Consider the following 25,094-nt stretch of genomic DNA (forward strand, 5'->3'; position numbering starts at 1 on the left):
ATAATTTAAATTTGGTTCATCGTCACAATGGAATGGAAGAGGATTATTGTGAAATTAGTTTCTATAGGAGTTCGTTAGATTTGTATTCATGAGCTCTTTTTTTTTTTTTTTTTTTTTGGTATAATAGTCACTACTCTGGCTACCATTAATAATAATAATATTAAAATAAAAATATTTTTGATATGAGAAAAGTAAAAAAAATGATTCTTTTAATTTCTTTTAACTATCCCAATAGTAGCATATCATAGTCCTTTTAAAAACTTCTCTCTACTCTCACAATATCTTTTTTTTAAAAAAAAAAACCCACTGTTTTTAACTCTAGTATTTTTTTTATAAATCTCGTGCTAAAATTTTAAGATAAATTTATAAAAAAAAAATATAAACCCCACTAGAATGTGGGAAACAGTTTTATAATAAAAAATTTATAATATAAAACGCATAATATAAATTTCTCATTGCTGATGCTCTAATCATTTCAAATACATCTCCAGAATTATGATATCATAATAGAATATTCAGGTTGTCATTTAAGTATTCGTAATTTAATCTCTAATTATGATATATTTGTAGGAATTTTTTTTTTAAATGAAAAGTACAATCAAAGGATGCTAGACTTCTGTCTTCTAGGTTGATCATCACGTGCGCTTTTTGATTTATTCTGATAATCAATAGGAAAGTTCCATGGGACCGATCCGATCATCCTCAAAAATAGTCAATAAGAATAATTAAAATTATCATTTGATCCCTGAAACTATGATACCATGATAAAATATCTAGATTGTTACTTAGACACCCAATCCAATCATCCAAGGATACTCAATCACGTTAACTGAAATTATTTGTTTTCTAATAATTCCGAATGCCCATTTGATTTTAGCCCTAAGCTCTAACATTATCTTCCCTCCCCGAGAGTGCTGATATGGACGGCTGCGATCGGAAGTTGATCGAACAACAGGATTCTATGAACACCGTCCGATTTCACAATTCAAAGGACGCTCGATAATCCTCCGGTCTCAATAGAAGCAAGGGCGAATTTCCAACATTAACCCTATCGAACGATTCTGATTAGCGTCGAGTGACCATTAAGATCTGGGCATTTAGGTAATTACGAAAGAAAGCGCGCCTTCGAAGATACCACGGCCGGCGAGACGCCAAAGCAAGGAGAGGACTAAATAGTGCCGCTCCGGAGGCTAGGGCGGAGGGGCCGATGCTGACGTTGAAGGGGAATCCGGCGGGGAAGAGAAAAGCGAGATCAAAGGTTTATGGGCTGCGGACCTTCCTCGACCCAGGGTGCCCGGCGAATTTCTACGAGGCGTTCCGCGATAACATCCGGCATTTCCTCCGCGAATGCGCGGACGTGGAGGAGCGGACGACGGCGGGGATGCCGACCTGGTGCACGCTTCTGGTGGACGAGCGGTGCGGCGCGGTGGTGCCGCTCTACACCGTCGAAGAGAGCGCCTACCATTCCGCCACCCCCTTCTGCGACTACTGCCGCTGCAGCGGTAATCTCTCTCTCTCTCTCTCGTATTGCCATTTGGGTTTGTTTAGGGTTTTCGATCTTGCTTTATCTGTTCGATTCCAAATTGAGAAATTTTTAGGCAGTCTATCCCCAATTTCTCTCGATCGTCTTCGAATGACGACTCTTTCGATCCGTGATTTAGGTTTTCCAGATTAATTTGCACATTTCGAAGAAAGGTCGGCTTTTTTTTCCATCTCGATTGCTTGGATTGGGAATTTCTGTGAAGTTCCATTTGGCTCTGATTCTTGTTGGTTTTTGACGCGACGGTGATCATTCTTCGTTTGGCATCGCAGGATGGAGCCACCATTTGGTGTCGAAGCGGCGTTACCATTTGATCATCCCGTCCGATAACGACTGGGACAAACCCCTGCGCTCCGACGCCTTCTTCCTTCACAACCACCTCTTTCACGCCCTCCTCCACTGCAATGGTTTCGGCCACCTCATCTTCCTTAACGGCCGTGAGGGCGGCTCCAAGTTCATCTCCGGCAGTCGCATTATGGACCTCTTCGATCGCCTATGCACCGCCCTCCGAATCCGGTGAGTTGTTGAGCAGGACGTCAGTCTGTTCCATTGGACCTAGCAAATTTGCCATTTTTCTTAGTATGTGGATCGAATTCTTGCCAGGGCTGTGTCGTTGGAGGACGTGTCGCGGAAGGGATCCATCGACCTTCGCCTCCTGCTCAGCTTGTCCCATGGTGCGCCTTGGTTCGCTCGCTGGGGCTATCGATTCTTGCGGGGAAGTTATGGCGTCACACAGGAGGCCTACGACCGCGCCATTCGCTTTCTCGCGTCCCTCGACCTCGATGACCTCATCAAGAACGTCGCCGACGGCGCTCAAAATCGAGAGCTTCGACGCATCGTTTTCGCCTACCGGAATATGTGCCTGCCTGATCGCCACACTCCGCCGCTTGTCACCGTCCGCGACCTCCTCCGCTTCCTCCTCGATCTGAAGCGCCGGCCGCCTCAACAGACACCGCCAGCCCTCAAAACGCTGCCCCCACCACTCCCGCTCCCTCCCACGCCCTCGCCCCTGCTCCTGCCCGCCTCGTCATCGAGGAGGTCGACCAAAAAGACTGGAAGGAAGGGGTGCCGCGACTTCGCGAGGGTCGCGGCGGAGCTGCAGAGCAGGTGGCCCGTTCGGCGTCTCCATACTTCTGCTCAGGTGGTGGTGGATGCTCTCAAGAAGCACGGGAGGAGAATGACGCGGCAAGAGGTCCGGGAAGCCGCGCGGTTAACCATCGGCGACACTGGTCTCCTCGACTTCGTTTTGAAGTCCCTCGGCGATTGCATCGTTGGTGGCCACATTGTGCGCCGCGTTTCCAATCCGGCCACAAGGGTTCTCGAGTTCAGTTTGGAGGAGATGCCATCTACAGTTGTGGCAACGGAGCCGGAGCCGGAGCCGGAGCCTGGGCCGGAGCAGGAGCAGGAAGTAGTTGAAGTGGCAAGGCCTACATGGCACAGTGCCCGGCAGGTGGAAAGGGACCTTGCGGCATTGTGCCGGGGGCTGTTGGCTGCGCAGCCAGAGGCGGGCGGGATAGTGATGCACGCCAAGCACTGGGTGAAGGAGTGGGAACTGCAGGACGACGTAGACGACCGGCTTCGGTTTTTGGTGATGTGGATGCCGAACCCGGAGGAGCTGCAGGAGCTTACACGGCTTCTGGCGCCGCCGGAAGTGGTGGTAATGGAGGCGACGGCGTCGGTGGGGGAGCTTATGGAGGAGGCGGAGACGGCGCTAAGGGACACGTACTGTGCTCTGGAGGGGTTCACGGCGGAGGAAATGAAGGGGGTGGAGGGGGAGCCGTGGGAAGCGGTGCTCTTGGGCGGCGCGGAGTCGGGGTCGAAGATCTGGGTGCGCGGGGAGGGGGCCGACATGAACTGCGATCTTATGTACGAGGGTGGCCCCGACACGTGGTCGGTTGGCTGCGCCTGCGGGGCGCGCGACGACGACGGCGAGCGCATGGTGGCCTGCGACGCCTGCGATGTGTGGCACCACACGCGCTGCGCAGGCATCCCGGACGGGCAGCCGGTGCCGCCCATCTTCTACTGCGCCAGGTGCCGAAGGTCAGCGGTGGCGGCCGGGGACATGATGGAGTAAGAAAGCTCCGGCTGCCGCGACGGTATCTTCCCGCTGCCAGGGAGAAGACGGATCAAGAAATCACCGCGGATGGGTCCAAAGACACGGCTCTTCTGCCTTTTTGAGCTGGAAGCCATGGCTCTGTTCTGCTTCTAGCAAGTGTCGATTGCTGCTATTCATTCATTTGTTCATTTTCTTAGCTGCTGAAAGCATGTCGGAACCGGCGGCACATTGGAGCATTCCATGAGCCATTGTAAGAGTAAAAACAAAAGATATATGAGATTGCATTGTCCTTGGTGTAAATGAATTCGTCATGGATTCTGTAATACCATTTTGGATGAAGAGCAAGGTTTCAGCCTTTGGGGCTGATTGACTTGATGAATTAGGATCAATGCAAGTTCATGGTGTCGGATTATGGTTAACTGAAAGGCATCAGAAGAAGAAGAAACAACTGTTTTGGTGGAGTTACTTAGCTGGACGTAAAATGGATTCATTGAATTAGGAGGATTTGAACGATCTGCCTGTAGCTCTCTTGCTTCCAATCCTCCTCCGACGCACAGAGCAGGGATAACACACGTACAAGTTTCTGTCATCATGATCGTCCATGGCTCCAGAACCATAAGAGGAAAGAAAGTCTCATTGATGGAGTTGAGTGAGACAAAACATTCATTCCCATATCTTCCCGTTTCGAATCCAACATCACAGCGTTTCAAGCCTACATCTCCAGTCGATAGGTAAATGAATTTTAGACTTTCTGATACTTGAAGTAAAGAAAAATCAAGCTCGTGTTAATAACCTGGATAGATAAAATCCTTAAAATATTTGAGACACCTTATAGAGCAAACAAATTTTACATTTGAGCAAGTGATCGTTGTACAGGAAGATGTTTAATCACCTGCTCCAGCTTTTTGTACCACTATTTTTTACAACATATTACTAGCCTTCCCAGCTCCCAAATGTTTTCGATCAATGTTGGCTCTTGGGTTACATCTTCATTGGCTCTGCAAGAAAAGCATAGCTGCGTGAAATTTTGTTTGACTAATGTAACACTAATTAAATGGTCAAAGTTGAACACTAAAACTCACGAACTTCTCATCAAGAGTCGCGCCTTATGAAACGAAAGGAAATACAATCACATGAATTTGTTCAAGGCCCGAGTAAAACATATCTAAACAAGTAGGGAGTTCGATACAAATTTAAAACCAATCAACAAAAACACACAAATCCAGAATTATACCAACTTAACATGTCTGGAAAAGAAGTAAAAAATCAAAAGAGACTACGATGCTTTGGCATCTTGCAAAATGCCAAATATATACTAAGTTGACATTCCTGGAAAATAAGTGAAAAGCAAAAGAGATTGTGATACTTTGGCATCTTGCAAAATGACTAGGATGCACCGGGCTATACAAACAAGGCATATTGTCCCACCAAAACAGCAGGTCATGGAGTTAGCAAAAGGCAAACCCAAGCATCACTTGCAGTGGCTAACTACAGTTGAAATCAGGTGCAACTACCTAACGCTGGTGCAAGGTTGGATAGTGCCAGGTTCAGTCTAAAAATATAAGAAAATAAGAAGGGAAGTATACCGCAGAAGAAGTAGCCTAATGCAGAATCTCTTAGATACTTTTAGACCTTGTATTTTGTTGTCAACGGTTGCGAATCAATCCACTTCGTGGACCAGTCCTGAAATTGGAACATAGCCGTAAGCCAAAAATACAACATAGTTATACATACATTACCTTAATTTTGAATTCAAAGTAATACAAATCTAGTTCATTACACTAGTATGCAAATGTTGTTTATATTCAAATGTTAATACTGTGTACAACAAAAGCAGAAGAGTTTAAATAAAACAACATGCTTAAGAAAAATCCTTGCGACATTTAAACCCAGTATGACCATTGTCATTAGAAGCCATAAAGAATAAAAAAGACACTTAAGAATTCACTTAGTGATAATTTGCAAATAAGCCTTCCATATCCTGAGAAAACTATCTCATACGGCTAGTTGACATAATTCATAATCATCATCAAACCATGTCAGCCCCAATTATTTGAGATTGGCTGCACAGATTTGGCATCATTGACATTTGATAAGGTCAAATCAAAAGGCAAATTAAATGAACCAACCACATGCTACATTTGTGTCATATCAAAGGGTGCCATACAAGTGAAAAGGAAGAAAAGATCTGACTGCATCTTAAACAGAATCAAAAGCAAATTAATCATCCAACATACATTTTCTAAGAAGGAAAACATAATTTGAATTTACTTTAAACAAATGTTCGTACTAGGAATAAGTATTATCCATTTAATGAAAAATTAAATAGTGAAAAACTATGAAGTTTTTTTATGTGGCTTAGTCCTCCTACTCCATGCCCCAAGAATGGTAAAGAATCACCCCAAGCACCAGAAATGGCCAATCTGCAAACGTTTCCAAATTCAATCGATTTGTTGCAGTAAGAATTTTATACACAATCTATACATTTTCTAAGATTATATTCATGATCAGAGCCTATAAAACCTACAAAAGAAGTAATTGCCAACTTTTATTAAAATTATGCCTGATAAAAAACACCAAAGCCTTGTTAGATCATATCATCATGAAGCCATGTTTCACCCAGCTTTACATTGCATAGGTTGAGCCATTAGTAATAATCAAATCAATAATTAATTAATTGATGTTTCTTTGGATTCCCAATACTCCTAACTCCTACTTTCATGGATTCGACTCTTCTAAATATAAAATGCAATCTCAACCTAATTTCTCTCATTTTATCAGCGGCATGTTACCAGACCACACATCTGAGGTTTCATATTTACCAGAGTAAACCACAAGTTAGAATTTACCAAACGACACACCTCATGACCCTTTAGTAGGCAAAAATTTTCGATAACCTTTCAGTAGTCAAAATCAACAAGGGCATAACTTGATTCCTGAGATCAAGAAGAATCTGGTGGTCTTATTTTGCTATTTTTATACAGTGAAGTGTTTTAATTAACACACCTTGATGGCCATCTTGATGACCTTCAAATGGTCAATTCCTGTGAGCCTGACTAATCAAATTGTCCTATTTTGCCACCTTAACCAAGAAAAGGTCATCAAGGCATTTTTGTCAAAACACTTTGATGGTCATCTTGAGATCTTTTAGTGATTCAAATAGAAGGAATTAATAGACTCATGGGAGCATTATGAGTGCAATGATGGCCTTGTATTACCATTATGACCACTACAAGGTGGTCAAGAGAGTCATCAAGGTGTTTTGTTAAAACACACTGGTAGTGTTCCAATCGCCAAAATGACAATATGAGATCACCATTTTGTTCATAGTGCTCCCAAAAGTTTATGCTCCTGCCTTTTTAATTTTGATAACTAAAAGGCTTCATGGTCTTTTAGTGGTAAAAAGGTTGATGATCTTGGTCCAAATCAACAAGGACATGAATCAATTCCTTGAGCATGACAAATCCAATGATGTCTTATGGTTAAACCACATTCATAACCACCTTAAGCCCTTTTCATGAACATAATCCCATTTGATTCATGAAGCTCTCAAGAATCAATTTGTAGCATCATAGACTTTAACTACTGAAAGGACATCAAAATAATTTTAAAAGTTGCCTTAAAATATAAAATGTGTTGTTAGTTAAAATACGGGAGAATTTGGAGAATAAGATGTGCTCTTTGGTAGATTCTAACTTGTGGTGCATCCTTAAGTAAATAGGAATCTTTTGGGAGGGCCCTTTAGTAAAATGTTATTTTATCATTCATTGAAACTACACTCAAATTTTAAAATTTAGCATATTGTATTGTGTCTAATAACTCCACATATACATCTTACGATTCTCATCTTTACTAATTTGCTAATTGTCAGAATATATATTTTGAGCATATCTAAGTAGGGATGTAAATGAATAAAAAGGAGCTTTATGCTCATGCTTACCAAGCTTGTTTAGGCTCATTTATTAAACCCTCAACTCAAGCTTTTTATTGAGCTTAACAAGAAACATTATTTTATTTATAATTTAGTTAAAACATTATGCTCCTTTTTGACATAGTATAAACAATATAAAAGTATTGAATTTGTAAAATATGTATTTCTGTATATATTTGAATCTAAAACTAAAAAAGCCAAAGTTGAGCTCTGTACAAGTTATAAACATGTCCATTCATAAATTGCTTTGTTCAAACGAGGCAAGCTCACTAGCGTTCAAGCTTATTTATTTATTTAATTTTAAATGTTAAACGAACACAACAAACTCTTATCATGTTGAATGTTTAGCTTGCTCATTCATGAACATTTACAACACAAAAGTCCAAAACTAAGAGATAAAATAGCCCACATTCTAAAGTCAACAAAAGCATGCCTTAATATACTATTTTCATGTGTTCCAAAGATCACTTATAAGTATTCATTATAAGAATGTCCCGATTTATTCTACACAAAAAGTAAAGTTTGTCCAGTAGTAAGAAGTGTTTGGTTCATAAGAATAGCTATTATATTCCCTATAAACTCCCATAAAATAAGTATTTGTATGTTTGATTGCAATATGAAGTGAGAATATCAATTCCCATGGAATTATGATTAGAATAGCTATTCCTAATGAGGAATCAAAATTCCATGGGAATAGCAATTATAATATTCCATGGGCCAAGACACTTGGGCAAGCAGATCAGGCAGATAATGACAAGCTGGTCAGATGGAGCATGAGGACCAATCATGCTAGATGGATCAGATGAACCATGCAAGCAGATCGATTGGATTGGTTGGATTGGTTAGACTTGTTGAGCAAGGCAGGACAAGCGAGTTCAACAAGTCAATCAAATTGTGAGGCTAAACATGTTCAATGAGCCAGCAAAACTAGGAGAGTGGAACAATGAGCCATCCTTGTCTATTTCAATTGGCAAACCAAAGGCACCATTGAGGAATAGGATCTTTAATCATACAAATATTGCATTTGCTAATGAAGGTTTTCATAAGTTAAAAGGTCAACGCAAGGAAAAAAGAAAAGTTGAATGCAGTGTTAGGCATAGACATCACCAAATTTGTCTAAACCAATGAATATAGTTCATCATCTTATTTTTCATGAGACCAGATTGTTGCTGCAAGTGATGTGAAGCATCTTCACCACCCATGTACCATGATAAGCAGAGGATGGTACAAGAGGCCATCTAGAAGTGATCCATCAAATAAACAGTAGAATGTGGTAAAAATACAAGCAAAGGTTGTTGTATTATTGTGTACATAGTTGACATAATAGGTATTAGTTTCAGCATAATCAATCAAAAACCCTACGTATCAGCTGTATCAAATTAGTAGAATTGATGAAATCAAAATTCATAGTAAAATAAATAAAGTGAAAATATACAAAAAAAAAATGTTTAATGTATGAGACAGTGACAATAATTCAAAACACCTAAGTATTCCATGAAAGTATATCCTTATTTTGTCAAATGTATCATTGAGACATTTTGTTATATTTCAAAAACCTAAATAAGATTTAAATAAATATATTAGGAATTATTAGAAGCTAAAGGAATTAAAATAAGGATTTTACGACTGAGCGAAGTAGTTTAAATGCTAATATAAATATTCTTTGTCCAATTTTCAGGATAAAGTGGGGTTAGAAAGCTTGATTAAAGGCAATCTAATGTGTGGGTCAATTTAATTTCTCTTTGGGCTCATAACGGCTTTAAAAAGGGGTTTCAGGGTTGAACTAATTTTGGACCAAATTAAACTGGTCAAAAATATTTGTGTTGACTGGTTCAATTCACTAGGTTTATTTGGATTAGGATTTAGGACTTTTAAATGCTCTGATTATTCCTCCTCTCCCTAATATAGTGAGAAGCACATAACTCCTTCCTGTTCTCCCGTTCAGTGAGAGCAGAACAGGTAACTCTTCTTCCTTCTCTCAAAGCCATTTCGATGCTATGCGCTCCTTGTGAATTCACTAGAGAGAGCTCCTCTCCTCCCCTTACCCAAGGCAGCTTCATTGATTCTCTCCTGAACTTCTCAACCTCGTGCAAAAGCCCCAGATCATGCCACTACTGCTGGTTACGGATTAAGCTTCTGTTGCTTCCGATTCACCTAGGTGTGGGAATCCCCTCAAATGCCAATTGCTCCTCTTTCTTCTTAAAAGCCAACCATTGCTTGAGATCCACCGGTTGGCCTTTGTTGCCCCTGTAGCCAAGGTTCTCGCTGTTGTTTGCTGTCTACTGCTACCAATAGTCATGCAGCCTCATCTTTCCCTCACTGAGAAAAATTGAACCTTTCCCTTTATAGCTGCAAGTTGATGCTACTTCTGCAACCATGAATTCATATTCAAATAGGTGAGATTGTGTTCCTTTTCATATAAGTCCCTCGTTGCAATAAGTATGAAATTCATGCATATAGCATTGTTATAACATGGTGTTTTCACTGTTTCTCTGCTAGAGCAGCACCCAAGTGATTGAGTATTAATCTTAGCGAAAGGAAATGCCTTCATCCAACTGCAGTAGCTTACTTCTAGTAATTTCAGTAAACCTCAGTGAAGGTAAGTTGTTTCCCCCCCGTTGAATTGGAAAACTCACAATAAAGGAGTATCTAGACCGAGATACCTAATTTGATGGGAAGTTTCTATATTACCTTATTTGCTCGCCTGTTTGGTTATTGTTCATATAGTTCCTCTTGGACTATGTTTATTTGCATTGAAAATGTACATCATATTAGATATATTTATGTTTAATATGTAGATGTTGTACTTTAGATGTGTCATGCAATTTTATTTTTGTTGTTAATTGATGTGGACTAGAAGGCTACAAAGGTTAGAACATGATAAACCTAAGCATATCCTCATAATTGGATGACTTTATTGTGAATCTGGATTATACGGCAGATATTTTATTGTGGATGATCTCAAACCATTTAGCACTTATACCAATCTTTCTACTTTGACCATGCATTCGCCACGGGTGAGTCTGATGTATTAGACACAGGGACTACTTTCAATAGTCAATACACATGTAGGAGTACATGCGGATATCATTATCTATTGAGTGAGGATGGAAGAGTGCAGGGTTCATGCTTATTGGACCAGTCCCACCTCATTGATTGGTATTAGTAATTTGCATTAATCAAGTGATTTTTGAGTTAATGGTGGAGTATTTTCTTTTCTTGAGGTTGCTAGTTATCATTGATATCAGAGGCATAAAAGTACATTGATTATCATAATTTGTTATTATATCTCTTAATCAGTCCCAATTGCCTTTTCCTAAAGTTTCACGATATGACTTATGAATTTAATCCCTTTATAATTAGTATAAAATCATATTTAGCATTTCTTAATATATCAGTACTGATTTTTCATCATTTATCATACATCTTAATTATACTAAAACTGTATATTTATTGAGGCATCAATTTTCAATGATATCACAAAGCCACAACAATAACATGAAGAGCAAGATTAGAATGCAGACCTTAGAAAACGGATCATCAAATATCACACATAAAAACCCCAAACAATTGTACCTTCCAGACAGCATTTGAGAGCTAGTAGATGGACCCTTGGAACCACTAACACTGAGTCGTTTTGACTTGCTATCTTGTTCTTTCTCCACCCGCATAGCAGCCACCTCTTTCTCCATTGCAGCAACTTCCCTTCTCATCTTTTTTGCCTCCACTTCCATTGCTTTAGTCAGCGTATCAACTTTCTTGGCCAGCATCTGATTTGGAAGTTGAAGGATCAGCAAGAAATTGGATGACTTTAGAGCAGGAACTTGTTATGACAGGCCATTTACCTCAATTGCATCATCCTTGTCCTGTAAGCTTTGGTCCTTCTCGTGGCATGCCTTCCTTAATGTAACTACCTCCTTCTGCAACATGTCATACAATAGTCCAGAGACACAATCTTCTGACTCAACAATAGGAAACTCACAGGTTTTCTCAGATGGGGTTTCCTTCCACCTATTAGGTAAGAGATTATCACTGGTTACATCAGGAGATCTATTTAGTGACACACCTGTACCATTCCCAATGACTTTAGGAACCAGTGTTCTTGTCCCACCATCAAATGACTTTGATGCCCCTTTGGCATGTTTCAATACCATCGTACTAGAAACAGAAGATCTCATCTGAAAAGATGGTCTCTTAGATAGGAAGCCATTAATGCTCTTAGAATTATTCTCAGCTCCACCAAGGGACTGGCGACGTAAAGGACCATTACCTACACTCTTTCCCTCTACACAAGCACGGATTATACCACTACCTGGCATTCTCAATCCCTCTTCCAGAACCTTAAGCCTCAATTGGAACTTCTCCTGAAACACCAAAAGGTTTTCAGTCACATAGATTGTCACTAACGAAAAAGTTTAAAACATAACATGTAAATTTAAAATGTCAAATCTTAGACATCCAAAGCTAGGCGTTGTACTTTCAATTGAGCTTCAGATCTTGCAGTCCTTTCTGCTATAGAAAGCTTATCCCGAAGTTGCTGCATTTCACCCTGTAAAAATGTTTGTGGCAATATTTATAATAAATATGGAAAGATGGGCATGTAAATGGAATCTTCGAAAAGCCTAGTATAGTCTTGAAAAGAAGAAATATCTCCAAACATAACATCTGAACTTGAACAAAATCAAGGAACAGCTAAATCTAACCTGCATGAATCTACGTTCCTCAAGCCATTGTTTAACAGGCATTACTTTGTCACTAGCATCTTTCCAGTCATTTGCCACTACCACAGCAACCCTGTTAGCCGAAACCTTGGCTCGAGAGAGTTCTCGGTCAAGTGTTTTCATCTCTTCCTGAATAAACAAATAACAGAATGATGAGGGGGAGAGTTCCAACTATGCTATAATGAGTTAAAAGAGCTGACAACTTTTAGGAGCATCGTCATATTGATTGTGGTAAAGCTAGATGTATTACACTCATTTCCTGAACTTTCCGTTGGTAATCTCTAACAGCATTTGCCGCTGCACCACCAGCAAGAACAGCCTCCTCTAGTTCTCGCACTGTTTGGCCAAGCTTTTCAACCTCTGCAACCTTCTGTCGATGCATTTTATCCATGATCTTGTTCTCCTCCTGAAGAATAAAATGAGTGCATAATTAATTTTTAATAGAAGTAGGGCCAAAAGAATTTTGGCCCAAAGATTGTTTCATAAATGAATACCTGACAAATCTCAATCTGTTTCATTAACTCTTGATTCTTGTTTTGTAGGTCATCTACCATGGCAGCTTTTGCTAAAGCAATTTGTACAGTCCTTTCTGCTTCCAATAATGCAGCTTCCTTTGATTTGGTGAGTCGATCTAATGCCCTGTTGTCATCCTGTAACTTTGCAATCTGCAAAAGAGAAAAACAATTGGATAGGAATAATAAAGAGGGAATATATCATACAGTTTCCGCTCTTTCTAGACTCTTTCTGCCAATCCATGAGGAAGCCCAAGGTTTATATTTGAACAGAATAGGTGCTATCAACTAGCAGAAGTATTAACCCTTAACAAAAGTGATAGATATGGCAACAACTTACAAAATATCTAAGCTTACAGAGCACACTAAAGCCAAGCTCTAACAGTTACAGAAATCCAACTGATAAGACTTGATACCATTAACAAATTTGGTTCAGGGCAAAAGTTAGGAGATGGATGTTACAATAATAAATGCAATTAGTTCATGCAAAAAAGGATAGCCAACAGTCACTCAAATTGCATAGAGAATTATCAGTGCATAAATGAAGCAAAAAAGGAAATAGCTCACAACAGATTTTAAAACATTCGAGTTGTTTATAAACTTGAGACAAAGTGGAGGTTATTTACTGATAATGGCTTGTCATTCTTTTTAGATTTTAGGGCGACATGTCCAAGAAATTGACAAAATGAAATTGTGCATGAGCAAGATTTCAAAGGAATACCTCCTGCCGTGCTAACTTCAACTCTGCCTCAAGGGGTGCAAGAATAGCTTCAATAGGAGGCATATCATCATCTTTTTCAGCTGCATGGACCCTTCTAAGTGTTGCCTCAGCTGCAAACTGGGCGGCCAAGGCTGATCTCTTTTCATCATTTATCTTCTTAATTTCAAGATTCTGCATGGTTACTTCTCATTAACACTTCTTCATTATAGAATCATATATGAAAATAAGAGGGAAAAGAATATTAGGAATTCTGCAAGTACTCTGTTTTCTAGAAGTGATTCAGTTAGCTTGAGCTTTTCATCCATCTTGATCAATTCATCTGTTAGCTGACAGTTGAGAAAGGAAATCAGAATGCATCCTATTGATATCATCATAATCTTATATTTAATTGTATAAAGATGAGAACATAAAGGAAAAAAGAGAAAGAAATGCAACAACTTGGAGGGAAAATGAATTCTCTGATAATATGCAAAGGCAAAGTTATGCACAATTAAATTAATAGAAGTCAAGGTTATAAATTTTTTTAGTAAAACCAATTTTAACGCATTTCCATCACTATAAAAATTTTATCCATGAATGTAAACCTGAAGTAATAAGATCCAATCACATTATCTTTAACAAAATCAAAATTAGTATGCCATATTTAGAATCTCCAAGAACCTTCATTAATTTTTTTACTAAAGGCAGAAATGATTTAGTTCTTGTAGATTTCCAACTAAAAAACATATTGACAAAGATAACCAAGACGTACAAGGTGTAAAAGAAGAAATTAACACAACTATTTCATCCACCAGTCTAAATTTGATAGAAAAGTCACTACCTAATGCAAATTAAATAATAATAATAATAATAATAATAAAGCACATTTCTGTTCAACGTGTTATTCACTCTGCACTTACTATCAAGCTGACATGTAAAAACATGAGGATCAGAAAGAGGGGAAAAATAACTTTTTGAATCTCGATAGAATGGGATTGCAACCTAAACCCTTGAATACAAATGAGAAGGATAGAAGATATGAGGGATGGACGAGGTTCATGTTGTTTAGTTTGGAGTATGAATTGTTTTTATTGTTTATTTCTTTGTTTATTTGAGAGGAAGACTAGAAGGATTTGAACTTAAAATGACACTAATACATGTGCAATTGTGGACAAGGCAGTCACAGGTATGATATTGCTGAAGAAGCAAGAGTATTGCAGTTGTTGGCATGGTAGCTGGTGGCTAAGTAGGAAAAAACATTTGTAGAAAGATTATAGTATAGTTTTCCCAAAGGAAAGAACAATATAGTCATTCGACAATGCAAGAACTTTCCATCCAATTTATGCCTACATTTGGATGAAAATTGAGCTAAGAAAAAGCTGGAGACTTTAGCAGTGTTGTTTCGCCTAAAGGTTTCCGTCTAAGTAAATATCCAAAAAAGGCATCCATCAGTTATTTTTCTATTTACTCCTTCTCATCCGCACCGTTTCCCATGAAAGTAAATGAAACAGATAGCTTTCATGCAAAACTAGATTCACATTATAGTTGAGAACAAAAAATTAGCTGTTTTTCTTATCTATTTTATGACAATAATAAGGAATGAATTTATAAAAAAAATTCTAGAAAATGATTCCAAGAAAACAGGGAAAGAACATAAGCAACAAACCAATGACAGAGCAGGAAATTAATCAGCCTACTGACCTCTTCCACTGCCTTCTCTCTAGCACGTTCAGACAACCTTAGAGCTTTGATCTCTGCCAGTGCTTCAGACAATTCTCGATCTTTGTCTGTAAACCCCCAGACACAAGAAACCAGCTTACACAAACTCCAAACAAATTAAAATAATGAGAAACACGCAAAAATAAAAAACTGCATTCCACCTCTCAATTCGTTCTCGAGCCTATTGAGTTCGACCTTCACCGGATCTGAGCCATGGAGAAGATTAATGAACTCCTCCACGTCCAAGTTAGGCTTCATTGAGGCCCTTCGCCTCAAAGCAGACGCCGCCCTCCCTTCACCCTTGAATGAGGCGGACGCCGTCAGAACCGCCGCCGACTGCGGCGGAGCATTAGCCCCGACGCTGCCCACATAGATCCTCTCCCCAGAGTCGTCGTACCGACCTGACATCCTGGATCTGATTGTCTCACATTTACCAGGAGCCCAGTTCAAAAAGAACAAAGAAAAAAAACGGGCATGTGATCTCAACGCCGATTCACGGAACTAGCGCTCTCCCTCCGCCACCTCCTCCGCCGAGAGATCTTCCGAGAGCTTCGATTGCCTGCGAAAGGAACCCTATCTATGCCTCTTCCTCCAATCGCCCCCGTCCCGAAGCAATGCGGGATTTGGGGGTGTATTAACTAGGACACAGTGAAAGCAACAGGAGAACGCCACTATTATGCTAAGCTACCAATTACCATATACAAAAATAAAAATAAAAAAAAAATTCCTTTTACAAATATTTGAACCAGAGAATAAAAACTGCAACGATAAAACATACAATTTGCAATTCATTTCGATAGGGCAAATAGTGCAAACTCATAAATTGATCATGGATCATAGACAACAGATCTGTCCCATAAATATCTAATTATAAAACAGTCACACAGAGAATCGCGGTGAATGTAAAACCACAGAGTAACTGCTGGTTCTCGTGATAACATAACTACCCACTCGTTACTCATTGTAAAAAAAAAAAATGTTAGTGATTGTGCATAAATTACTCTAGATTTATCCCGTAGAAAAGTCGTCCACTTTCATTTTTAAAAAACAAAGCTCTTCTCCTGAGCCTGCCTCTCATCTTATCTCACTTCAGTCTTTCTTTCCTATTTTAAATTACAACTTTTATTCTCTTATAGCATCTACAATAGGGTATTAAATGAATCTTATAACACCCATTTATGTGGTAAAAGGCGAAATCACTTGCCCCCAGTACCCCCGCCGCACCCGACCCAAGGCCATCACGAGGGAGGTAAATCACAACATTCTGAGCGAGTATGGTTATAACACCCATTTAACATCACAAGAGAGAGGCTCTCTCCCCTAATTTTTAATATTTTCTTTTTCTTTTTAAAATTATAAAAAAATTAATATTATTTAAAAAAACTAATAAAAGAGATGAATAAGTGGATGGTGAAATCCATATTAATGTTAAAAGAGATGTGAGTGAAAAATATATGTTGTTATAATGAATATGTGGCAATGAGCCTCATATCTTTTGATGAAGTGGTGAATATTATAACACATTAACGTTGTGGATGCTCTTAGAACCAATTCTGATAGCAGAGGTCACGTGGCAGGCCTATGACTTAGCCAAGCAAAGTTGGGTCAATCTGATTCATGGTCGAGCTCAACCTGAGACTCAAGGTCGAGCTCAAATCAAGCTAACCGAGCATAAAACTAAGATCAGAACAAGCCAGTAGACAAGGCGGTGACACGCCACCATAGTTTGACCTAAGTTGATCTCGATGGGAGACTTGACTAGATGAGTGGGCAAGTGGGAGAGGTGGCGCAGATAATGTACAAAGGTCACTGGTACATCATGATTATCAAATAATACTCAATTTATAATTCTATTTCAAATTACAAAGGAAATTACTTAGGTCAATCAGAATCAAGCGAATCGTGAGAGAAAAAAATAAACTAAGAGAAGAAGAGTCGAAGGGAGAAAACTGATTTTGAGAAGCAATTCTAACACTTAGATTTTATGTTGAAGATTATTAACATCTTAAATATAATTTATTCTTTTATCTCAGTATTGAAATATATGAAAGTGGTTTATCTTGAGGCATCCAATATTTTTTTTTAGAATAATACCAATATATTTATCTAAACATGACACCTACTTTAAAGGTAACATTACTAAAACGGATATTTTTTAGGTCCGGACAAAAAAAAATTATTATACAACCCAAATAAAAAAATTACACAACCCTAATTAAACTTCGTCTCCGCACACGCCCAATCTTTACTCCGCCCTCCGCAGTCTACACTTGATAGCAAGTTACACACATACTTCCTCAATCTTATGCAGTAAGGAAGCTCAATCGAATGTAATTCTAATTCTCTAAATTTTTTTCCTTTATTTTCAAAGAGATGGGGACGCTAACCCTTTTATTCTTTTTTGAAATTTATTTTGAATTACACTCGATGGCTAAATATCAATTATAAATTTTTTATTCCTGACTTGTTATGATTTATGAATTGGAGTCCGCTGCGCGCCAGCCTCATAATGAAACATCTATCTTCATGGCATAAAATGATATTTATGTGATTCATTTAAAAATATCATAAAAAATTATTATTTATTAACTGTGACATATGTTTGTACAAGTTATAAAATTGTAGAGTAGATGTAGAGATAATCAAAGTATTGTATCTTAAAAATGGGGCTAAATAAAATCAAACTATACTTGAAAATAGGCGAGCACTAATTACGCCCGAAGAAGAAGGAAGATTGCATTTGCATCTTTGAAATTTAAACTTTTAATTTTATAATTTAGAAGAATATTTTGATGTTTTTATTTTTTTCGAAAATAAAGTGACCAAGGCCGCCAGGCAACGGCACCGTGGCTTATGACATTGTCGTTTTGGTTTTCGCATTGCGTTTGTAAAACTCTTCTTAACAATTTATATTAGGAAAATGTCAATTTTAAAGATTTAGTTAGACAGTCCAATTTCATGTAAAAAAAATATAGAAGGTGTCATTTTTCTATTTTGAAGAAAAAATAGAGTATTGATATCATCTATTCAAGTAGAATAATCAATTAAGCTTTATAACTAATAGCTTGTAACTAATAAAACCCTATTTGAGATTGTAAATCATAGAAACTTTTTTTAAGTGATCTGATACCATATATATACTGAACTAATATCTTAGCTCCGCTCCTACCTATCATGATGTCCCATAATCTTTTAGGTGTTATTTTCTACTTCGTGACATTGAATCGGGATAAACCCATTAAACTATGTGATAGTCAATGGTGTCCTCAAGAGTTTTTGGACCACTTTCATTAACAAACCCTAAGTATGAGTCAGAAAATTAGATTCATCTCTCGTTACTTACCTGCATCCCTATGGTATGAAAACACACGTGAATGTCATAGTCATGTATACATAATAAAGTTAGATCATGGATCAACACATCATGTGATAAAAACAACAATAAAGTAATAAAAAACTAATGTTAACAATGCATCAGGATACTCCCTCATTCTAAAATCAAAATAACTACTCCATTGAGATGGAGTTACAGTACAAAGACATGGAAAATAACATTCTATAACTCAAATCAAAGAGAAAAGAGAGAGAAAACTTAGTCGTTATATGCGTTGGTGTCTTTAGATGAACTCCAAGCCCTCAAGAGGATGAAATCTCGAAGGCTCCTTAGAAAGGACGCTCCCCTAAGGTTCCTTGTGTTAGGACGAAAAGAATTAAGATATTTCTACAATGATATGATATTGTCCACTTTAAGTCTAAGCTCTCATGGTTTTACTTTTATTCTATCCAAAATGTCTCGTACCAAGAGAGATATTTTTCCATTACAAGTCAATAATCCTTTTCATTTGTTTTCAATATGGAACTTTATTTACAACTATTGCAACCCAATAATCCCCCATCAAATGAAGAAATGTCCCCTCAAACCTATCCACTTGATGTCATCTGATCCCCACCAGGACTTTCTTGTCCTTAGTCCAACTGGCCTACTAAGACTTCCTTGTCCCTCGGTTCATCCAACCTACTAGGTCTTCCTGTTAGACGTTGCATCAGTTGCAACGTCGGGAAGATGAAGGGGTGTCAATCCTTCATCTTCCTCCATTAAAAGCTAGTCATCAAAGCATCGGTTGGTAACCGATGTTTTGCTAGCTATATAAGATGGCGTCCAACAGCAATCATGATCGGGGGTGAAGAGCGAGCGAGCGTTGTGGAGGTGATCAGAGAGCTTTGCGAGGAGATCGACGAGCAAAGGGCACACCCAGAGGCTGGGATTTGGTTCGTGGAAGAGTTCGAGAAGGTTCCGTGTGGTGATCTTCTCGACGACAGAAGCAGCGACGTCTCCGGCGGGTCTTCAGTTGCGACTTCGGGAGATCATTGTAAGTGATTATAATTACCTCATTGTTTTATCATTATTTCGCTTTAGTTTTCATGCTCTCAAAATTACCAACAATGGTATCAGAGCATGGTTTTGAAAGCATGGAAATCGACGCGAAAATGCTCGCGTTTTTTCTTTTTCTGTCGCGAAGAAGAATATGAACAGTAACACTGTTCATCGATTGAATCGATTGGTTAATCGATTCAAAATCGCGAACAGTGCGCATTTTTTTTTGTTTTAATCGATTGTTCAATCGATTCAAATATTTGAATCAATTGAATAAGGAATTGAATCGATTCAATTGGTGGCACAGTGCCTCACTCATGTGTTGAATCAATTGGAAAAAAAAAATCGCGCACAGTAATTTAATCGATCCAAGAATCTCAATCGATTCAAAAATCGTGCATAGTGGTTTAATCGATTCTTCAATCGATTAAAGGAAAAAAAACGGTATGAACAACGCTCGTTTTTGACGAAGCACAGTATCGTTCGTTTGCATGCATGCATGCATGAACAAAAGTGCACAGTCAAAAAACGTGTATAAAATAAAGAAAAAGATGCATGCTTTTTATTCACATACATGAACAGTAGAGATTAATTAAATATATTTATTAATTAAAATACATATAGAAATGTATTATTAATTAATAAAGAAATATTTAATTAATTTATGGTTCAATTTATTAAAAATGGAATCAGACCAACTTGGTCGATCAAATCCAGGTCTGGTTTAAATTATTAATTGATTTAAGCATACCAATTTGATTCAATGATACCTAAAGCTGAATCAAATTATTTGTTGGTTTAACCAGTTCGGTTTATTATTGAATTAATTGGGATATTTTTTATTACAGAAGTTGGGTTGATCAAATATGATCGGATTAGTTCCGTTGTGTAAGATTTGATCATAAAAATTAGATTTGTTCTAATGGATCAGACTTAATCCAATGGGCAATTGGATGAATCAAACGGACCTAAGTTTGATCAATAAGTCTGAGATTGACTCAAATGGGCTTAAACAATAACAGAACATAGGTACAATTAGATTAGTTCTAATGAGGACAATAGACTAAGTTTAACATCCGGACTCCTGATTGACCGGTCTAATGGGTCAGTCGACTTAAACTCCTGAAAATTGAGAAGATTTATTTTTCTTGATTTATAATGATGGTATGCCTGTATAAATTGAATTAAACTGGTTTTGTACTGGTTAGTCGATTTTGTACTGACTTATTTAAATTCAATTTTTCAGATGGCACGGACAATTACCACATTGACTCGTCGCGAAGTGCGGCGAAACCAGCTCCGAGAGGAGATTCAGGAGATAGAGTATAAGTCTGCTTATGGAGTCGACGGACATGTTAGACGGTTGGATTGACTATTTTGGAAACTTGAGCAAGAAGAGTTTCCAGTCCTGGACAGTTATAGGATCTGGGCATTGATGCATTCATTGCCAGAGTATCCTAGGATAATACCAGACTATGTATGAGGGTGTCATGAAGGACGAGTCACATATTCAGTACTATGTAAAGAACTACTTCACTATATGGGTGAAGAAGAGCCTGAAGAGTCTGAAGAGGACCAGGAGATGCTCAAGGAAGATCCAGAAATGAATCTGATAGAGAATCCTGAAGCTACCCCATTTGAGATTATCCCAAATAAGTCTAGGTTAATAGGGATAATGTTGGCTGCCACACTAGTGTTTGTCCTAGTGGGAGCAATGCTGGCTTATCTAGTTTACTAGTATTCTGTTTACTATCATTATGTACGAACAATGTAAGCTCATCTAGTTTTTTAGTAATGTAATAATTTCTGTCGTTATGTATGAACAGAATTAAATAATGAAAAGTTATGTTATATGTTAATAAACTTAGAAATGATTAGTTCATTTCATGATATGATTTGTTCATATATCCATATGATTAGTTCATATGAAAAATGATTAGTTCATTTTAATAATGATTCGTTCATTAGATAGGATATGTGTAATATGATTGATCAGTATTGATTAGATTAGAACATATAAATGATGAGTGGAAACAATGTTATCACTTGATTTTGTAAATTAATTCTAATTTACACTGAGTCAATGATTAATTGCACATATATGAATTACACTGAAATAATAAATAATTTGTTTATTTATGTAGATCATGACAACTAAAAACATCATAGCTGAACTCAATAAGGGTGAGAAATTATATGAGGATAACTACAAAATCTGGCACCTCAAGATACAATATGTTCTTGAGGAACAAGAAGTTCTAGAGGCTGTAAACTAAATTATGGAGGAACCGGTTGATGGTTCTTCAACACAGCACAGACGTGACCTTGATGCATATAAGACATGGAAAAGGAAGGACTCCATTGTTAAGGGAATATTGATTAGTTAAATGGTGAATGACCTAGTATTTGAATATGAGTCATTACCATCGGCTCATACTGTCTGGGTAGCCCTTAGAGAGAAGTACAGTGGAGTCAGTCTAAGTAAGCTCCGTCAGCTAACTATCAAGTTTGATAGTTGTAAAAAGCGCTCGAATGTTACCATGGCCCAACATCTCAGGGAGATGGGTAACATGATTTGAGAGCTTAATGTTGGTGCAACCTTAGGTCAATGTTGACCTGGTTGACCCGACTCGAGTTGACCTGACTCGAGTTGTATTTTGATGTTTGACAAGAACAAAAAAGTTGTATTTTGATGGGAGATTGTTGGTACAACCTTAGGTCAAGGTTGACCTGGTTGACCTGACTCGAATTGACCTGACTCAAGTTGTATCTTGATGTTTGACAAAAACATAAACTTGGGAGGTTGTGGGTGCAACCCTTGGTCAAGGTTGACCTGGTTGACCCGAGGTGAGTTGACCTGACTCGGAAAAGTCCAAGCAGGGAGCTTGGCACGGGAAAAGTCCAAGCAGGGACCTTGGCACGGGAGAAAGTCCAAGTATGGAGACTTGGCACGGAGAAGTCCAAGTATGGGAACTTGGCAAGTGGAAGTCGGAGAGGGCTCGGTAGCTCGTTCTCCGGACTAGGTCAGAGAGGGCTCGGTAGCTCGCTCTCTGGACCGGAAGTGGAAGTCGGAGAGGGCTCGGTAGCTCGTTCTCCGGACTAGGTCAGAGAGGGCTCGGGAGCTCGTTCTCTGGACCGGATGGAAGTCGGAGAGGGCTCGGTAGCTCGTTCTCCGAACTGTGGTCAGAGAGGGCTCGGTAGCTCGTTCTCTGGACCGGATGTGGAAAGTCCTGGTGAGTGAAGCCAGGCAGACGGATAAGTCCTGGTGAGTGAAGTCAGGCAGTGGGAAAGTCCTGATGAGTGAAGCCGGGCAGATTGGAAATCCTGGTGAGTGAAGCCAGGTGAAAACCCTAGTGAGTGAAGCTAGGTGAAAGTCCTGGTGAGTGAAGCCGGGCAAGGAAAAATCTAGATGGATCAAGGATGATCGGACATCTGGTGTTGAGAAGGTCAAGTGGGTCAAAGGGATTGACCGGACACTTGGTGGGGAGTCTTAGCACGTCAAGGGAGTGACCGGATGCTAAGCATGATGTACCAACAGGTCAAGGTTGACCAGATGTTGGTTTGGAAGGCTTGGGACTTGGTTTGGGCAAAAAACAAGCTCTGGATCGATCCAATGATACACTGGGTATCTGGATCGGTCTGGTGACCGATCAGTAACCAAACAGTAGCCTACTGAGTGTTATCTGATCGGTCTGCAGACCGATCAGGAAACAACGATCAGAAGGCAAGAAGTTTGGGAGAAAAGGGTGTTGATCGGTCCCTGGACCGATCAGAGGGAGCTCTGATCGGTCCCCGGGACCGATCAGGGTACGCACAGAGAGTTGGGCAACTCTCTGTAAGCGTTCTGATCGGTCTGGGGACCGATCAGCATAGAGCCTGATCGGTCCCCATGACCGATCAGATCAACCCCAGACCGATCAGCAGGTATAGCCGTTGTGAGTGACAACGACTATCTCCGTCTTCTTCGCTGTCTTCTTTGCGCAGGTTATAAAAGGAGATCGAGGGCTTTCTACAGTTCTACTTCTCCGAAGCTTCTGCTTCTTCTTCTTCACTGCTGTGATTTGAGGTTTGCTGAGCTCGCTCCTTCTTGAAGCTTCGGGTGAGCTTTCCTCGACTGATCAGCTGCTGCTGTGAGTTTCCTGAAGTTGCTGCTTCGGATTCCAGTCGACAAGAACAGTAGGCAAGCTTTGTTTTGTACATTCATATTGTCTTCTGTTTTGTGCTGTATTTTTGTACACCTTTCTTGCTGTTGTAAGAAGTTTCTGTGGCGAGGTTTCTCCACCCAGAAGGAGTGTTCTTATTAGCTGATTTTCCGGGGACTCATCCACCGACGGATTGATAGGCTTCGTCCACCTTACGGACACGCTGAGGAGTAGGAGTATCATCTCCGAACCTCGTTACATCTTCGTGTTGAGGTTTGCTTCTCCTTTATCGTTTCTATTGTTTATTTCCGCTGCACTAACCCTAATCGTAGGAAGAAACGAAAGAATTTGGGGTCGGCTATTCACACCCCCCTCTCTAGCCGCGACCATCGATCCTAACACTTAAGACTGCTGGTTATACGTTGACCGATGAACAACAGGTTCATGCAGTTATCCATTCCCTTTCTGATTCTTGGGAAACGATGAAACAGAACCTGACCCATCGTGAAAGTATCAAGACTTTCACTGATGTCTCACGCCATGTGGAACTTGAGGTGGAGAGGATTGAATCCGCAAGGATTTCGGGTCAAACTTTTGTAGCTGAATGTTCTGGTTCCAAGAATAAGAACAAGTGGTTTAAGAAAGGAAAGGGGAAAGGAAAGGAGACTAATGTTGTTGCTGCGAAAAACCAAATCAAGAAAAAGGAAAGAAATATGGACAAAAACCTAAGAGCAGGTTGACTTGCTTCAACTGTGGCAAGAAGGGTCATTTTGCTCGGCATTGTACTGAGCCTAAAAAAATTCAGGAGCAACGAACCACGTAGCTCGTGATCGAGCTACATATGTGAAATATCGTCGGGTACCAACTGACAACAAATGGATATATGTAGGAAATAATGTAAGAATTGAAGTCAAAGGAATTGACACTTGCAAGCTCAACCTACGTGGTGGAGGTACCTTGTTTCTACATGATGTCCTGTACGCTCCTGAGATTCGACGGAATCTGGTTTCCGTCATTTGTCTTCTTGATTTAGGTTACAATGTAAATTTTTATAGCCGCTGTGTGGAACTTCGAATTAACTCTGTGTTAATTGGATATGGTTATGTAATAAATGGTTTTATGGTTCTTGATGTAGAACCAAATAATAATGGTTGTTTTTCAAACATTGCTCTTACTAGTAAGGCTGATGTTAATGATGAAATTTGGCATGCTAAATTGGGACATATAGGACAAGAATGAATGAATAGATTAGCTAAGGAGGACCTCTTAGGCACTCATGCTAAGATTAACTTGTCTATATGTGAGCATTGTCTTGCTGGAAAGACGACTAGGAAACCATTTGGTAAGGCTATTAGGGTTGAATCACTATTACAATTAATTCATTCGGATATTTGTGGT

The 25,094-nt window shown here is 39.2% G+C and overlaps 2 protein-coding genes across 2 annotated transcripts; one reads left to right on the plus strand and one right to left on the minus strand.

Annotated features, from left to right (window-relative positions):
* The first annotated feature begins 1,207 nt into the window (after positions 1-1,207).
* Positions 1,208-4,334, plus strand: LOC122019548 (PHD finger protein MALE MEIOCYTE DEATH 1-like). Its single transcript, XM_042577005.1, has 3 exons — positions 1,208-1,502; positions 1,813-2,056; positions 2,144-4,334. Exons 1-3 carry the CDS (start codon positions 1,208-1,210, stop codon positions 3,612-3,614), a joined length of 2,010 nt encoding a protein of 669 aa, XP_042432939.1. The 3' UTR covers positions 3,615-4,334.
* Positions 4,335-4,360: 26 nt separating this feature from the next.
* Positions 4,361-15,847, minus strand: LOC122018637 (microtubule-associated protein 70-1-like). The gene is made up of 12 exons (XM_042576015.1): positions 15,341-15,847; positions 15,162-15,247; positions 13,742-13,807; positions 13,482-13,652; positions 12,743-12,913; positions 12,499-12,654; positions 12,231-12,377; positions 12,005-12,076; positions 11,373-11,891; positions 11,104-11,297; positions 5,183-5,279; positions 4,361-4,594 (listed from the first exon to the last, which is right to left on the minus strand). The coding sequence occupies exons 1-11, from the start codon at positions 15,585-15,587 to the stop codon at positions 5,243-5,245; spliced, it is 1,866 nt and encodes a 621-aa protein (XP_042431949.1). The 5' UTR covers positions 15,588-15,847; the 3' UTR covers positions 4,361-4,594; positions 5,183-5,242.
* Between the last annotated feature and the right edge of the window lie 9,247 nt (positions 15,848-25,094).

This window comes from Zingiber officinale, chromosome 9A, assembly GCF_018446385.1.
Source record: "Zingiber officinale cultivar Zhangliang chromosome 9A, Zo_v1.1, whole genome shotgun sequence".
NCBI lineage: Eukaryota > Viridiplantae > Streptophyta > Magnoliopsida > Zingiberales > Zingiberaceae > Zingiber > Zingiber officinale.

Coding starts and splice junctions, on each gene's coding strand:
- LOC122019548 (XM_042577005.1), top strand. CDS start 1,208: ATGCTGACGTTGAAGGGGAATCCGGCGGGGAAGAGAAAAGCGAGATCA. Junction 1,503..1,812: donor CGACTACTGCCGCTGCAGCG/GTAATCTCTCTC, acceptor TTGGCATCGCAG/GATGGAGCCACCATTTGGTG. Junction 2,057..2,143: donor TGCACCGCCCTCCGAATCCG/GTGAGTTGTTGA, acceptor AATTCTTGCCAG/GGCTGTGTCGTTGGAGGACG.
- LOC122018637 (XM_042576015.1), bottom strand. CDS start 15,587: ATGTCAGGTCGGTACGACGACTCTGGGGAGAGGATCTATGTGGGCAGC. Junction 13,808..15,161: donor GAGAGAAGGCAGTGGAAGAG/GTCAGTAGGCTG, acceptor CTCAACTGTCAG/CTAACAGATGAATTGATCAA. Junction 12,914..13,481: donor TGAAGTTAGCACGGCAGGAG/GTATTCCTTTGA, acceptor TCTCTTTTGCAG/ATTGCAAAGTTACAGGATGA.